General features: G+C 42.7%; 1 protein-coding gene across 8 annotated transcripts in view; it reads left to right on the plus strand.

The window, feature by feature from the left end:
* Window positions 1-15,789, plus strand: part of Tenm3 (teneurin transmembrane protein 3) — a 446,983-nt gene that overhangs the window by 367,452 nt on the left and 63,742 nt on the right. For 4 of the 8 annotated variants that reach the window (XM_085680300.2, XM_087901091.1, XM_087901093.1 and 1 more), the window contains 5 exons: window positions 19-36; window positions 952-1,098; window positions 11,258-11,474; window positions 12,515-12,634; window positions 13,144-13,405. In XM_085680300.2, coding sequence (XP_085536426.1) covers window positions 19-36; window positions 952-1,098; window positions 11,258-11,474; window positions 12,515-12,634; window positions 13,144-13,405 — 764 coding nt within the window. The remainder of the gene's footprint in view (window positions 1-18; window positions 37-951; window positions 1,099-11,257; window positions 11,475-12,514; window positions 12,635-13,143; window positions 13,406-15,789) is intronic. The other 4 variants (XM_085680302.2, XM_085680303.2, XM_085680304.2 and 1 more) reach the window with 1 other exon arrangement.

Raw genomic sequence — 15,789 nt, forward strand, 5'->3', positions numbered from 1 at the left:
TCTTGCCCATAAAAGCAGACAAGATAGGATATAAAGGTAACAGCATAAAGCCTTAGGGAGATTGTCACAAACTATCACCTCCGCCCTCTGTCTTGAAGCACGTCACTGCTGTGTTTTTGTTCAGTCTATCGATGTTCTATTGTGGTCCTTATGGTATTTCATTTTGTCCGTCCTAAGTAATCGAATATGCACAGCTCCTCCATTTAGTTGGAAATCCTGTCGGTCCTGTCCCATCCGTATGCAGCCTGAATCCCGATGTTTGTTAGAATAGACGCTGAAGCTGCTTTACACTCTCCCGGGCTTTGCTTAGTCTGTGAAAAGGAATGTACTCTGGGCATAAAGTATAGTCATTAATGGCTGACCTATACTTTGTGCGGTTATTTATTGCACTGTAATTTCACATGAATATTCGGCAACTCTGAGGCCAGATAAAATTAATTCTCTCTTTTTAGCTTCATTCATAAACCCATGTCCATGCTCATGCTCTTGGATTTAGGGGATTTTTTTTTTTTTAAAGCAACAAGGTGCTTTAAGGAGTTGTGTTTTAAGACGCTTCTAGCAATGTTTGCAACAGATTAAAAATTGGAACGGGGGTTCTGAAATTATTTTCCCGAGGCTCTTTTCCAAACTGTATTCTATACCTTGTTGCTTTGTTAAAGGGGGGAAAATGTCAAGTTAATTTTGTCTGGCCTGAAGCTATTTAGTGGGTCATTGGATATATTTCTATCCTACACAGGTAAGTGGTGTCTCAAGGGTCAGGCCAATCAAAGATGCCACTTGGGTAAGAATTAGAGTCCTCGGGTAACGTTGCTGTTGTTATCCATGTGTAATTACAGTCTCTGCGCTGTTGATAGAGGCCTGTTCCCACTAAGTGTCCCGTATCTGTTTCTTCCAGGTACAAAGGCTTTCCATACTCAAATCACTGTTGCCTTTCCTTCCTTGTCTTGGCAGAGGGCTGCCCCGGCTTGTGCAACAGCAATGGGAGATGTACGCTGGACCAAAACGGCTGGCATTGTGTTTGCCAGCCAGGCTGGAGGGGAGCAGGCTGTGACGTAGCCATGGAGACCCTGTGCACAGACAGCAAGGACAATGAAGGAGGTAAGAGAACCTGAACCTGAAAACCTGGGAACAGTGCATGCCAGAGCCTGGGACAGCGACCACATAGTTATCTGCTAGAAAGAGCAGAGAACAGTTCCCCCAAAGAGTAGATGGATTGAAAGTGTATGAGAGCTGATGGATTGATGGCACCCCCTGATTTCCCTGAAACCGACGCCTGATGATTATCGGTCCTGGAAAAGGCAAGGTAACGGAGCTACTGTATAAGGTCGATTGTTCTCCATTCCTTTCTCTCATTCCCCGGTGACTATCCTCCTCAACAATGGTATTCAGGACGCTGTGCCTTGGGAGGGCCACTGCGATATTTTAATAACTAAACAAGCCAGAAGATGCCGGGCATTTTTAAAGCTCTTCTGTTGAAAGCCATCGGGCGGGGAGGGGGGGTGCGGGGGGTAGGAGGGAGACAGCCACAGAGAACAGCCCCCTTGAAGCTGAATTCCACTGTCTTTTTATCCTTAACTTTACACCCCCTATAAAAGGATTGCAATGCTCCACCCAATTTAAGCCTTCGGCTAGGAATAATTATTCTCCTCTGAGCACATCCCCCATGCTATTGTATTTTAATTTCAGAGACTAGAGAGTGGGAGTTGGTGATGAAATACTTGCCCCTGACAGCTGTTTAATTTTGACAAACCATTAGGAGTGAATTTGGTGGCAGGTGCCGCTGCTGTCTAAGACGGAGATCACCTACTCGGTGACTTTAGCAGTGTCCCTCTGCTCCATTCCTGCTCTTCTGGAAGGTCTTCATCCTGGACAGCAGTGTTGGCCAGAGAGTGCAGCTTTTAAAGGCAGGCAGATCTTCACTAGGCCACGTTGCCTTGTCCTCATTGACAGGCCCTCAACCAGATCCTGTAACTCTTTACATCTCAATTGCTTCACTGACAAAACAGGAATAAAAGAGGTTTTGAAAGTTTAAAGAGGAAGAAGTATGTAGATTGCTCAGCAGGTTGCAGACACTGTGGCTTGGGTTTTCCTTCTTTTGTTTCCTGAGGGCTTTTCTTGACTGGCCAGTGAAGGTTGTCAGAGAAGACAGGTGAAGTGGGCCAAACTTCTCCAATGAGAGCCAGCATCCCTCTGCAGCATATACCCTGGTCCACTGCGGCCTTCTTGCCTTCCTGACAAGGAGCTAAGGGCCTCCCTTTTAACTTTCTCACAGACTATTTCTCTCTTCCTCGTGTCCCTTTCCTTGGTGATCAAGATGAGCCAGTAAATCTGCATAAAAGTCTTCTTCTTCCCAACCCTCCCTCACCTCCTTCCCACGCCCACCCCCCATCCCTAATGGATTCCAGCAGTCTCTAACTCTCACAGCTCTCCTGGCTGATAATACCTTGCTGCCCAAGCTCCTTGAGATTACGTGCTTCCAGAAATGGCAGCATTAATCCTCTCTGAGACCCAGCCCAGATGGCAACCTAACTCCTTGCTTTCCCCCAAAGAGCACCAACCCCATTGTCTCCGGTGCCAGGGGAGGAGGCGAGCGCCTCTTTCTCCTTGATTGTGCATCTCAGATTTTTGTCTTCTAAAAGGAGATTATTTGGGGGAGGTCCTCCTGGCTCTCAGAGGGATACAAACTGCAGAACCAAGTCTGTGGAGACAAGGCAGAGTAATTTAGGGGCTAATCAACTCTTTGGTATGATTATCAGCCAAAGAGACTTTTCCTTTTTTCTCAAAAATTTATCAACTGTGAATTGGCCTCATTCCCCTTTGTTTATTCTTATTAGCATGAAGCCCTGCTATTGCTAGGCTTCTCTCTCTGAGGGAGAATCTGAGCTGATAGAGCGCCTCCCGTGAATTGTCTGCTTATCTCACAGAGTTTCCATGGCTGTCCCTAACCTAATTTTGTTCTTCTTCAAAGAAGGAATCTCATCATATCCTGAGGTGGTGACCTGGGTGCCTGGGAGCCCAAGGTTGAGGGCTCCTTTGATATATGCACAGGACATGTATGTTAGAGGTAGTATCTTCCTCATCAAAAACCAAGTCAGGAGACACGGTGTAGCCATTCAGGATAGTGGGGCAGAAGAACAGTAGAACAGAGGCTTAATATTAGGGCGGTGCCAGAAATTCTAGGGCGGTGGAGAATGGGTACTGCAGAGCCGTTGTCTAAGCTATGTTTCATGTCAGAGTGCTGGATTACCCATCATGCCACTGAGTTACTTGATTCAGCAGCATATTAAGTAGCAAAAGAGAGGAGCACATCAGGAGGTTGATTTGGCCCTTGTTAGAATTTAATTATATATTATATACACACATAATAATATATGTTTGTGTACATATATATGCATGCTCTTGTCTACATCAAATACAGTCTTTGTAAAAGAAATGGAAAATGGCTTACCATCCCCAGAAGTGAAAATATTAAAATATGTGATAGACTTATATAAAAATATCCTTATGAAAGCCATCATGTGTACAGTGGATATACACTGATTAGATAGATAGATAGATAGATAGATAGATAGATAGATAGATAGATAGATAGATAGATAGATAAACGCTTATGTTTAAATAAAGCAACTGCACACAGGGAAATAGCTAAATGTCTTCCTCAACCAACATTTTTCTTCTACTCTAAACTACTTCCCTTTTCCGCAATATGATGACCCGACCAGCTCCATCACCACTGTCTGATTATAAAGAGTCTTTCAAATCCTAAGCTAACCAAGAGGGTACCAGTCCCTGCATTCCTGGGTCTTTCTTTTCCTGTTTTCTTTCAGATACAGTGGCTCTCAAATGTTTAAGCAATGGACAAGCATTTCCAAAGGAAGGAGCAGAAAGAAGGGACCACTGTTTAGGATAGGTGGAGCCATGTGACCTTAGTCACTCTTAACACCTGTGCATTCATAGGAAGTGGCCATGTCCTTTTAAGGTGCAAACAGTCTCTCTGTGCACTGGGTAACTGTGGCCTTTTGAAGCTAAGGGCAGTCTTTTCCTCGTGGTAAGATCCCTGGTCAAGATCTCCACTCTGTGGAATCCGGGTCAGTTCCATTCTTGCAGGCAGCTCTAGATTTCAGAGAGAGGCCACCGAAGCAAGTTTGAAATACAAGCTAAGTAAATCAAATGATGGGTAACAGCATTGTTGAGAGAGAGAGGAAAACAAAGGTTAAAAGCAAACTGGAGTCATCAAAGATCATTAAGGATGTCCCCCCAGAGACTCCTAGTGTTATCAGAACATAGAATGGCACTCCGGATCGCTAGGCATTCTTTTCTCCTGGTAGAATATTGGCATGACAGAAGTGATAATCGGTTCCTACTTTAGATTAGACGTTCGGTTACCATGAGCTCTTTTGCTGTCCACATGGATGTGCTGATTATGTTGACTGCTAGTATACTGTTAGTAATTGGGGGTTTGTTGCTGTTGCTTACCTCTTGGTACATAGTAAATGTGTAGTGAATTTGTGCATGCGTGTGTGTGAGAGAGAGTGTGTGTGTGTGTGTGTGTGCGTGTGTGTGTGTGTGTGTGTGTGTAATAAACAGTTTTCTTTAGAACTGATATTTTTCAGAAGGGAAATTGTGGAGTAACAGGGCTGTTTAGGTTTTCAGTTTTATAGCTACCGCCCTGTTGCCTTGCATGTAGGTTTCAACCACTGTTCATTTTATTGGTGTGAGATTGTTACTCATCCATGGTTGTGACATAATCATTGTACATAAATGAAATTGTTCAACAAAACAAAAAATGGAACCGTTTTCTGATGAATAGAAATGTCCCTGTTTTATTATTTTAGTTTCTAAATCTAATTGCTACTTAGACCAGTCATCTTTTTTCATGTTGTGTTATAGCTGAAGCCCAAGGTTTTCTGCACATGGACCCTCTGCTACTAAAACGCATGCCCAGCCCAGAATGATGGTGCTCTTTAGATGTTTCTCAGCCTTTTGTGTTTTTATTGATCTCTTGATAATTGCTTACCTATTTCTCTTGCTTGGTTTTTCCTGTTGAGTAGCTTAGCATTTTCTCTTTGAATTCCCAGAACCTCTTGTTCCAGTCCACGTTTTCCTCGCTGGGCGTGTCACACATATTTTACCAGAATTTTTACTTGCCTTTTAACTCTACAATTTGTGGTGTCTTTTGTCATACGGACAAAAAGGTCTTTCCTGCAAAGCCAAGGACCTGAGTTTAGTCTCTAGAGCACATGTTTAAAAAAAAAAATAAATTTATGCCATCTGTGGTAGGTCCATACATGCAATCCCACTGGGGAGGCAGAGACAGATACTGTTGGAGTTCATTCATCAGATAACCTAATCTACTCAGTGAACCCAGTGAGCGCTCACATATAACACACACACACACACACACACACACACACACACACACACACACACATGCGCACGCAAATGTACAGAAACCAAGATGTTTGAGAGAGATTAACTCAGCTCCTTTAGGTGATGGCTAAGGTGAAGAGAGGATGGAGCTCATGTTTGAGTAGATACAGAGGAAAGGGAAGGGAGAAGAGAAGTCATGAATGGACTTCAGACTTCTGCTTTGGATGTAAAGAGATAGGTTGTGACGGAGAGATGGCCCAGTGGTTAAGAGAACATTCTGCTGTTTTAAAGGAGAGCTTGCTTCCCAGAACCCACACTGGATAGCTTACAACCACCTTGAACTGTAGCTCCAGAGTGTCCAATAAACTTTTCTGGCCACAGTGGGCGCTTTCATGCATGTGCACACATGCACATGCACACACACATTCACATACATACGTAAATAATAAATATGACTTTTTAAACAGAAAAAGGGATGTAGGTAGATTGAAGTTCATTGACATGGGAAACATGGAAATAAACAAAGATGGAGAAGAGGGGAGAGATATTGTGGAGGAGGCATATTAGGCTTTGGATGCCTGTATAGTATGCAGGTAGAAATATCAAGAAGGCAGGGGTTTTTTGTAGGTCAAAAAATGATCACACTTTAGTCAATAGCATGAAAGTATATGAAATTGAATCCGAAGACACCAATATAGCACTGGTTCCCATAGACCGAGAATGTAGTGAAAGTCGTATCCCATTCCGTACTGCAGAGAGGAGCCCCACGCATGTTACCAAATGTTTACTGGAAAGAGTTGTGAACAATGTACCACACACTGATAAAATCTCAGAACCATCATACTACTTCCGGATTCAGACCTTGTCGTGGGTGATGAGGATGATGATAATTATTTTTAAGGAAACTAGAAGGCTTGTAACATTTTTCCAATAAGTAAATAAAAATGCTGGAAACAAATAAAAATGTCCATACTTCAAAGAAGAAAATGAGAGCATGGGCAGACAGAACAAAGTCACCCTCGAAGGTAATCTAGGACAAGCTTGGAGTCTGTCTGAGTTTTCACAATTTGACCAAAGGCATGCTAGTTAAATCTGAAAGAAAAATATATCAAGAGTGATAGAAAGTGATTTAAAATGTTATAAAAATAGAACAGGGTGAAAATCTGGAAGCAAGACCTGAGGTAGACCATTGTGGCCACAGGCTGATGTTTGTAGAGAAACTTTTATTGAAACACTCTAGTTGCGTTCATCCATTTATCTCTTGTCAAATCTCTTTTTCAGGGACATTTCATAGTTACATGGCTCACAAAACCTCAAATACCCACTATTTGGCAATCTATAAAATAAGCTTACTAACCATTATTAAAGATGAAAATGCCTCAGGAAAGACAAGAATGTGTTGAAAATATGGCCAGAATATAACTAAAGCAATAATGTTAAGAAAAGAGTGGAGGCGAGCATCAATCATATACTCTTTATATCATAGAGTTTTAGATCATAGAGCCTCTTGACTCTTGACTAATAATCAAGGTTGCTATTCAATGAGCTTGGCAATTTTCTGATCTTTAGGGTTTTTTGTGATTAATGGTATTAGTATTAGATGTGGCTTCTATTCCAGGCTAAATGTAAGCCAACATTAACGTTCTTGGGACTACAGTGGAATTCCCAATGATTTGGAGGAGCTATTCCACGGAGACAATTTTGCTACAGTGTACATTTGGGCAAGTGGGTAATCAACTTAGTTATACTGGATAGGCCTCGCTGCTATGGGTGCAGACAAAGAATGAAAAATGTCTTCTCAAGTTATAGGAAGCCAGGTTCATAACCATCCGTCACTTGCTTGGGCAAGTTACTGATAAACTCTGCAGAAAAATAACAAACAGTGTATCCCTGCATCTCGCCTATTGAAAATGAGATTCTCTCCCTGATGGATGTTAGCAGAGAGGCTTGTAAAAATGCATTTCCAACTGATTAGTTCAGAAGGTGTCAATCGCATGCAGCTTTATGACCGGCCGACGACATGCCAGATGTACATTTGCTTTTTATAAACTAACAAAGATGAATGACTGAATCTGAGCGCCCCTTTTTGGCAGCTGGACCACATATTGCCTAAGGGAAGACACTGTAGGAGAACTGGGGCGGGGATCAGTTAACCCTTTATTTGCCAGATTAATGGAGAGAAAGTATAATACTTGAAAGTACTTTCCCTTTTGAAGGGGTGGTTTTAAGGGGGAGCCTATGGGAATATGGAGTAGCTGTGTTTAATTACTCTCTCAGACAGATGAAGTCACATTCTAAATCTGCTAACTGAGAGAGTACCTCCATGAAATAGATCATAAAGCATATATTAAAAAGTCCTCGTAAAAGCTCTGTGTACGATCATAAGTCACCACTTAATGGTTAGAATAGGTTTTGAGGGTCTAAGGGGTTGGTTTGTTTTGTTTTCGTAACCAAAAATGGTACTGAAGCCATAGGCCAATCATCTCCTGCTTGAGAGAACTCGGTCTTGAAAACTATTCTTTTATTTCAAGAGAAATGAAGGGGGGAAAAACCTATCTCTTCCATTATTATTATAATATATCCTTATGAAGAATAGGGCCACAGAGTGGCCTCATCTTTCTTCCTCTAGAAATATTAAGAAATATTTAGACATTTTTCATCTTTATGACTTTTTCAGTAGGAAAGAAATATTTTGATAAATTTATATGAAATTTCAAAGCTCAGTATCATTGGATTATCTCAACACAGGGTTTTAGATTTTTGTCAAAGAACTAAGCATGCTGCTTCAAAAAATGAGCAACCCATGACCTCAGGAAGATGCAGCTTCTCATGGAAATGTCTGTTATAATTCATGACCTCAGGAATATACAACCTCTACATAGAAACATCCGCTATAGCCCATGACCTTGGGAATATGCAACCTCTACATAGAAATGTCTGCTATAAGGAAAAATATTAATATCTCTCATCAAAAATTCAGACCCATTCATTTCCATGTGAATAGAAATTATCACAAACATTTAAAATATGTAAAAAGACACCAACATCATAAATATAAGTCAACAACCCCTTGTTAAACACATTTTCCCCAACTTCAAAGGAAATATAATGAAGAGAATTTTAGCTGCTCAGTTTCTTTCAGTCTCAAGGAATTAAGAAAAGTTCAACCCAAACAGACTTGAAGTAAAAAGGAATGCCTTAGTTTCTAGACCCGAAAAGCCCAGAAGGTGCAGTGCAGCTTACTAAAAGACTCTGAGGAAGCCACTCTGTGTTTGCCCCGTTGGTTTTGGCTCAAGCTTTTGAAGCCACTTTTTCTAACGGACTGATTTCCAGAGAGGTCTTGTGGTGGGCAGAAAGATAGTTGCAGCAACCCTAGCTTCATGCCTCATCCCAGTGGACACTGGGGACAGAGTATCTCTCCCCGCAGTCCCTGGAAGTCATCCTGACACTTTAGGTCCCCTGACATTTCTGGGCCACCATGGAGACGTCCGTGTGTGGGCTCATGGTCTGAGAGTGGGAAGAGCTAAGATACTGAAATGGGAATTCAGACGAAGGGGCGGAAGGGACAGAAATAACACGGGGCTTGCTATGTTCTTTAGTGGACAGAGTGACGAAGGGTCGTAATGCCTCCATCTTTCGTTTCTCACCTTTTCTCTATTGCTGTTGACCTCCTCCTGGACTGGAAACTTAATTCTATCTAGTCTCTTTCTTTTGTGAAAAGTATTTAAAACATTCTTATTTATTTTATGGTTGAGAAGGGTATGCATGCTCTACAGCAGACTTGGGAAGGTCAGAGGTCAGCATGCAGGAATTGGTTCTCTCCTTCCCACCTTGTGGGTGTTGGGGGTCAAACTCAGGTCCTAAACCCTGGTGGCAGATACCTTCACCCACTGAGTTTATCAACATAATTGCTTCTTTTTGTGTGTTGGCTACCAGTAAGGAGAGGGCAAACTAAGTATGGTATAAAGCAAATAAATCATTGGGATAGTTTTCAAAAACTGAGCTATTATTTTATATAAATAAAACATAGACATCATTTAAATATTTTCATCTGAGTTTTCCATAAGGTCACATTGCAGTTTGCTACTTAAATATGAAGTTTTTTATTTTTGTTTGTTTGTTTTTGTTTTTTTCAAGACAAGGTTTCACTGTAACCATTGAGCCTGTCCTGGATCTACCTCTTGTAGGACAGGCTGGCCTTGAACTCACTGAGATCCAACTGCCTCTGCCTTCTGAGTGCCAGGATTAAAAGCGTGCATCACCACCGCCCAGCTTAAACGTAAAGATTTTAAAACTGACTTGTCAGTTACCCAGGGGTGCTTGGTGTCTTCAGGCTATTTTTGATTAATCCTTTCTATGAGATACAATTCCCGGGTCCAGTTTTCTATATTTAACTGTTTAATAAACAGTGGGTTTAAAGGACCGTGTCATCACTGTGATTGACAGCCACTCACATGTCACATGGTTGGTGAGATGCCTCACCCAGAATATATCCCTACCTCACTCATGGCGGACATTCATTCTGAGAACTGTATCGCCTGACCGTTTGATCACTGCACAGACATCTGGATATCTTACACAAACCTAGACAGGCCAGGCTGTCACTTGCCCTGGGTTAGGGTGAGGGTAGCAGTGACCATGAGACAAATATGTGACATTTGCGCTGTCATCAGACATCATGACGTCATTTAAAACAGCCTTCTCATCAACAGGAAGGGATACGTACTAAAGTGAGGACAAAAGACACCATAAAGCAAACAACAAACCAGCAGCGTAATCAGCTATTGTCACTGTTAAAAGTTACGGACTTGATGTAGATTGTGTGCAGCCCAGTTTGATATGACTGGCAGCGCGCTGGGTAAGCACGCAGCATCGGCAGGCAGCAAGCAGCCCAGGTCTTTCGAGACCACTGACTTACATGTTAACAGAAATACATGTCAGTAATGTATCACGTGGTGTATGACAGTGAACCACCAAGTGCTCCTTTATGTCACGAATACCGTAGGTCTATGCTTCATGGCTCATTTTTTGTTTTTGCTGCCTTAGGATTTTTGTGTGGGTATGTGGTTTTTGTTTCTGTTTTTCGAGCCAGGGTTTTTCTGTGCGCCCCAGGCTGTGCTAGAACGTGCTCTGTAGACCAGGCTGGCATCAAGCAGAGACATGTGCCTGCCCCTGCCTCCCAGTGCCGGGATTAAAGGCATGTGTCACCACTGCCCAGCACTGATTCTTTTTTATAACCTCCTTTATCATGAGTAATTCACGTTTGCCATGGTTTTGTTCTTCATTTTAATAATACTGTATTTTAGGGGAAACAAATTAGAAGATCAGGTTCCTATTTTAAATTTGAAAAAAAAAATGCCTTACTTTACTCTGGAACATATCTCACCCTTCTTAGGAGAACCGTTGCTATGGAAGATGGCTGGCTAACTCCACCCATTTTATGTTGGCACCCCCCCCCTCTCACTTTGCAGTACTTTCTCCATAACTGTTAGAGCCTCTGGGTCCCTATCTGTTTTCTGTATATGCCTAGTGTGGGAAGCCCTGGTGCATTTCCCTAAAATATAGAGGGCTCTAGTAGCTGTGTTTACAGCCTGTCCTGATTCCTTCCTCCTAATAAGGTGCTCTAATCAGTAATACATATTCCTCACTCAGAATGAATGTTATATGATGACTTTCAATCATCCTCAATCTAGATCTTTACTCACTGTAAACGCAGTTGCAAGATTGTATCTGTATTTCCTCTGGCTTCAGAAAGGATGTCTCACAGAGGTCGCTGTCCTATACAGAGTGGCAGACCCATTGGCACAGAACAAACCCACCAACAGACATGAGCCACTGCACCCCCAAGGAGCAGATCCATCTAACTGGTGTGTTGCTGTCTCTGCAGATGGACTCATTGACTGCATGGATCCTGATTGCTGCCTGCAGAGTTCCTGCCAAAACCAGCCCTACTGCCGTGGTTTGCCTGATCCCCAGGATATCATTAGCCAAAGTCTACAGACACCATCTCAGCAAGCTGCCAAGTCCTTCTACGATCGAATCAGTTTCCTGATTGGATCGGATAGCACCCATGTGCTCCCTGGAGAAAGTCCTTTCAACAAGAGGTTAATGCTTGCCTTCCTTATATAGGTTCCTAAGGATCTGAGAACGGTCTATGCAGTTCTGTGAAATGCTGATGAGTGTGTGTTTGAGAAAATTGCTTTAAATATATATATACATATATATGTGTATATGTATATATATATTTCCTTTTTTCAGAGAATTCTTCATCAAACTTCGCATTTCAAGCATTTTGACACGGTTCACATACTTTTTCAATTTCAATACCTGGGATATAACAGGACATTCCGTTAAGGAGTCAATAAATCTTCATTTAACTAGTTGATTTTGCAAGCGCAGTTGGAAACATTTCAGAAGACACGAGGAAAAGACCCCAAAAGGCAAAACAGAAGTGCACTTTTTTTTCCTTTTAGCTGAGCTCACTAAATAATATAAATTATGAATTAATGTAACGGAGCTGCTAACGGCATGGCGGTGAGATTGCATCCGCTCTCCGACTGGTGCTACGCGGGGCAGTAACAACCCGAAAATCAACCAGTAACCAAAAGCAGGTGTCTCGTGTCTCGCTGAGCAAAAGACGATGATTTACACCAAACTCCTGGGTCTCCTGTCGTTGAACAGCATTAATGCTCTGAGACCCAGCAGCAGATTAGAGCATGTTGCACACGTGTTCCTTACTGCCCCCTTATATATCATACTTCATGGTCCCAGCAGATGTGCAGATCGCCCCAGAATTAATTGGAAAATATACTTCTCTTCAGGCATGTCGCATATAAAAAAAAGAAGTATCATGTATAATTTCTGAAATTCATCTCTTCAATTATTAGTCTTGATAATGCTCCAAAAAAAAAAAAGAGATTTGCAGCAAATTAAAACTCAAGGTAAGCAGCAGGCATTTAGAGAAGTAAATTACACGGAGTTAGGAAGAACATTGTCTTGGTGAGTTCCTGGTCTGCTTTTTGTGAATAGCCTTTGATTGAGTGTGACGACGATATTTTATCTTTCATCTGAATTCTCTGTAAATCATGATGATGTTGTCCTGGGAAGGCAGAGATTCATGCAGACTCTTGTGCGTTTCCTACAGCCTTGCGTCTGTCATCAGAGGCCAGGTTCTCACTGCAGACGGAACCCCGCTTATTGGCGTCAATGTCTCCTTTTTACATTACTCGGAATACGGATATACTATCACCCGCCAGGACGGAATGTGAGTCAGCCGCGTCTCTCGGTCTCTGACTGGGCATTCAGCCATCAGCCATCATGTTTTATTGTCTTGTTTTTTTTTTTTTTTTTAAATAGGAAAGCAACAACTCTCAGGCAGAGATTGCAAGTCGTGTTCTCTTATGCTATAAAAGATCATTCCCGTTTTTTGAGGCGTGATAGAGTATTGTGGGTTTTGTCGGAGAATGTTTTTTGTCTTTGAAGATTCGTGTTGAAATATTTATTGGTCATGTCTCTTGGTGTCTGTAACTTAAGTTCAGATGGTTCCAAAGAATAGAGAGGACGTTTAGGGAGGGTGCAAACAGATAAATGGGTGGGTGGAAAGGGGCTGGGTGAGTGCTGGCTACGGAATTCCTTTGGAGCATAGATTTGGAAATGGGGGGAGGGAGGTTATTTTATGCATCGTATTAACTTGAGGAGCCATTGAATGGTGGCAGCCCACCAAGTCAGCCTTTGGATGGTGATGACTCACGACGTGCACCTTGTCCGTCCTAGGTTCGACTTGGTGGCAAATGGCGGCGCTTCTCTGACTCTGGTCTTTGAACGCTCGCCGTTCCTCACCCAGTACCACACTGTGTGGATTCCCTGGAATGTCTTTTATGTGATGGACACGCTCGTCATGAAGAAAGAAGAGAACGACATTCCCAGCTGTGACCTCAGTGGCTTTGTGAGGCCGAGCCCCATCATCGTGTCCTCCCCTCTGTCCACCTTCTTCAGATCTTCTCCTGAAGACAGCCCCATCATCCCCGAGACGCAGGTACAGCCTTGCAGCTGGCAGGATCTTGGCGTGGAAGCGTTTCTATCCACGGGGTGCCAAAGAATATTTTTTTTTAACAGTTGCAGGATCCTAGTGAGATCCTATTTCTGGAACGTGTGGTATGTGTGCTAGGGTAGAAAAGTGTCTTAGAAAAGGTGGGTTGTGACAGGAAACTTTAGCTTTCTAAAGGTATTATCTGAAACTTCTAGTTGTCGTATTTTAAAGTCTAATAATTTATATTTCATAATGCCCTGATCCCATGGGAATAGCATATCTAACTTTTATGGAAATAGTCATAATTAATACACATTTTATCTATTGGAATGTCTACAAATTGTTGCCTTCCCTGTGTTTAGAAATAACTTTCAAATCTTAAAGGTGGGGCATTAGGTACAACAGTAATTAACCCTATGCTAAAATGCAAAGTAAGACTATGTGGCTCAAGGCCAGACCAGTGGTTCAGGACTGTAATTCCAGCCATTCGGGAGATGAAGTTAGGAGCATTTCAGGTTCAGGGCTTTCCTAGGTTGCAGAATGAATTGAAAACCACCTTGGACAACGTTGTGATACCCTGTCTCAAAATAAAAAGTAGATAGGGCTTTTATCGGTTTAGCCTGCTAAAAGCACTTGCTGCTCTCCCCGAGGGCCAGAGTTCAGTTCCCAGCACCCAGGACAGGCAGATCCCAGCCACCTATTCACCATCTCCAGGGAATCCATCTCCCCATTCTGCGTCCCCTGGCGCCTTTACACATATGTTAAATACGCACATATGTAAAAATTTGAAAATAAATAATTTGAAATACAACCAAAAGTAGTAAGGGCCGCTGGGGACATTGCTCACTGGTAAACAATTTGCCTAGCATGTGTGATTCTAGGTCCAGTCCTAAGCACTATATCAGTCATAATAACTACATTACGAAGAATAGCCTAATCTTTAAAGTGCCCACATACGCAGCAAGTTTGTCACATTCATTCATCAGACAAGTATGAAATACTTGTTCTATAGTATGAAATAGTTGTTCTGTTAGCAGCCAGTCTCAAACCAACCAGAGGACCAGCTCTCAGCGAGCTTACCAACCAAAACGAGTGAAGAAACCCAGCAATTACTATGATTCGAGTTCTGATAAGACTTATTAAAAATTATAAAGCAGGGTAACTTGGGTAGAGGTGAGAATCTTGTGCAGTGTAGTTGGAAAAGGTCCCTCTGACAAAGCGACCTGTCAGGGAAGACTTAGAGCACGTCCAGCAGGGGGCTAAAGCTGAGGACAGGCATCCTGGGAGTCCAGTACACACATGCGCTATCAGGGAAGTGCAAACAGAGATGGCAAGAGCTTAGCCAAAAATGTAGAGGTTATAAAAAAGGCTCTTGGGCAAATAATATGTGGAAACGGCATGCGGGGTGGAGGGGGGTGAGATGGAGAGAGGGGTTTAGCAGCCAAGTAAGCTTAGAGTCGATGCTCTGAAAGCTTCACCGTGACCTTGTTCAATTTGCTGCTTCCTTCTCTGGGCCCATCTTATCACTCGGAACTTCTTTGTTCTAAATTAGTCCTAATCAGAAGCAGTGTCTGTCAGGGGCTGACAGACTAGTGATGTTAACCCACAGTGATGTGTTGCCGACAGGCAACAGGTCCGTGGATGTATGTCATCCTTTTGCTAGTCCTTCACACAGTAGGTGATTTAATAAAAATCCACTGAGTACCTATGATGCTAAGATCTGAACCCTGTCATTGTAGATGTAAGAAACTGTTGACGAGGCTTTCTGTCGTGCCCAGTTCCCGCAATCATCAAGTCCCAAAGAAATCACACAGAGGTCTACATTAGTTATAAACTTATTGGCCCATTAGCTCAGGCTTCTTATTAACTCTTATAACTTATATAGCCTGTTATTCTTATCTGTGTTAGCCATGTGGCTCAGTACCTTATTCAGTGGGGGAGTCATATCTTGCTTCTTCTCCGATCAGGTCAGGACTACAGAGGAATGGGCTTCTTCCTTCCCAGAATTCTCCTGTTCTCATTAACCCACCTCTACTTCCTGTCTGGTTGTCCCGCCTATACTTCCTGCCTTGCTATTGGCCACCCTGTGTTTATTTAAAACATAATTGACAGAATACAGACCATTCTCCCTGACCAAGAAACACAGCAAGGTCAAGAGAGTGGGCGGTCCCTTGAGGAAACCAGAAACAGCATGACTGAGGGGGTTGGCCCTAGAGAGACCAGAGAGAAGAGGGAGGAGAGCAGAGCTCGTGTGGAAGAGATGAGTAGCAGTGGCATAGTGATCAGCAAGAGTCCTGATGTATAGAAATCGGCAGTGTGGTTCAGTGGGTTGAGCTGGTGACCTGTGTGGTATTGATTCCCCAGGACCCACATGGTAGCCGGCAAGAACC

Source organism: Myodes glareolus, chromosome 23 (genome assembly GCF_982192425.1).
Source record: "Myodes glareolus chromosome 23, mMyoGla1.1, whole genome shotgun sequence".
Lineage (NCBI taxonomy): Eukaryota > Metazoa > Chordata > Mammalia > Rodentia > Cricetidae > Myodes > Myodes glareolus.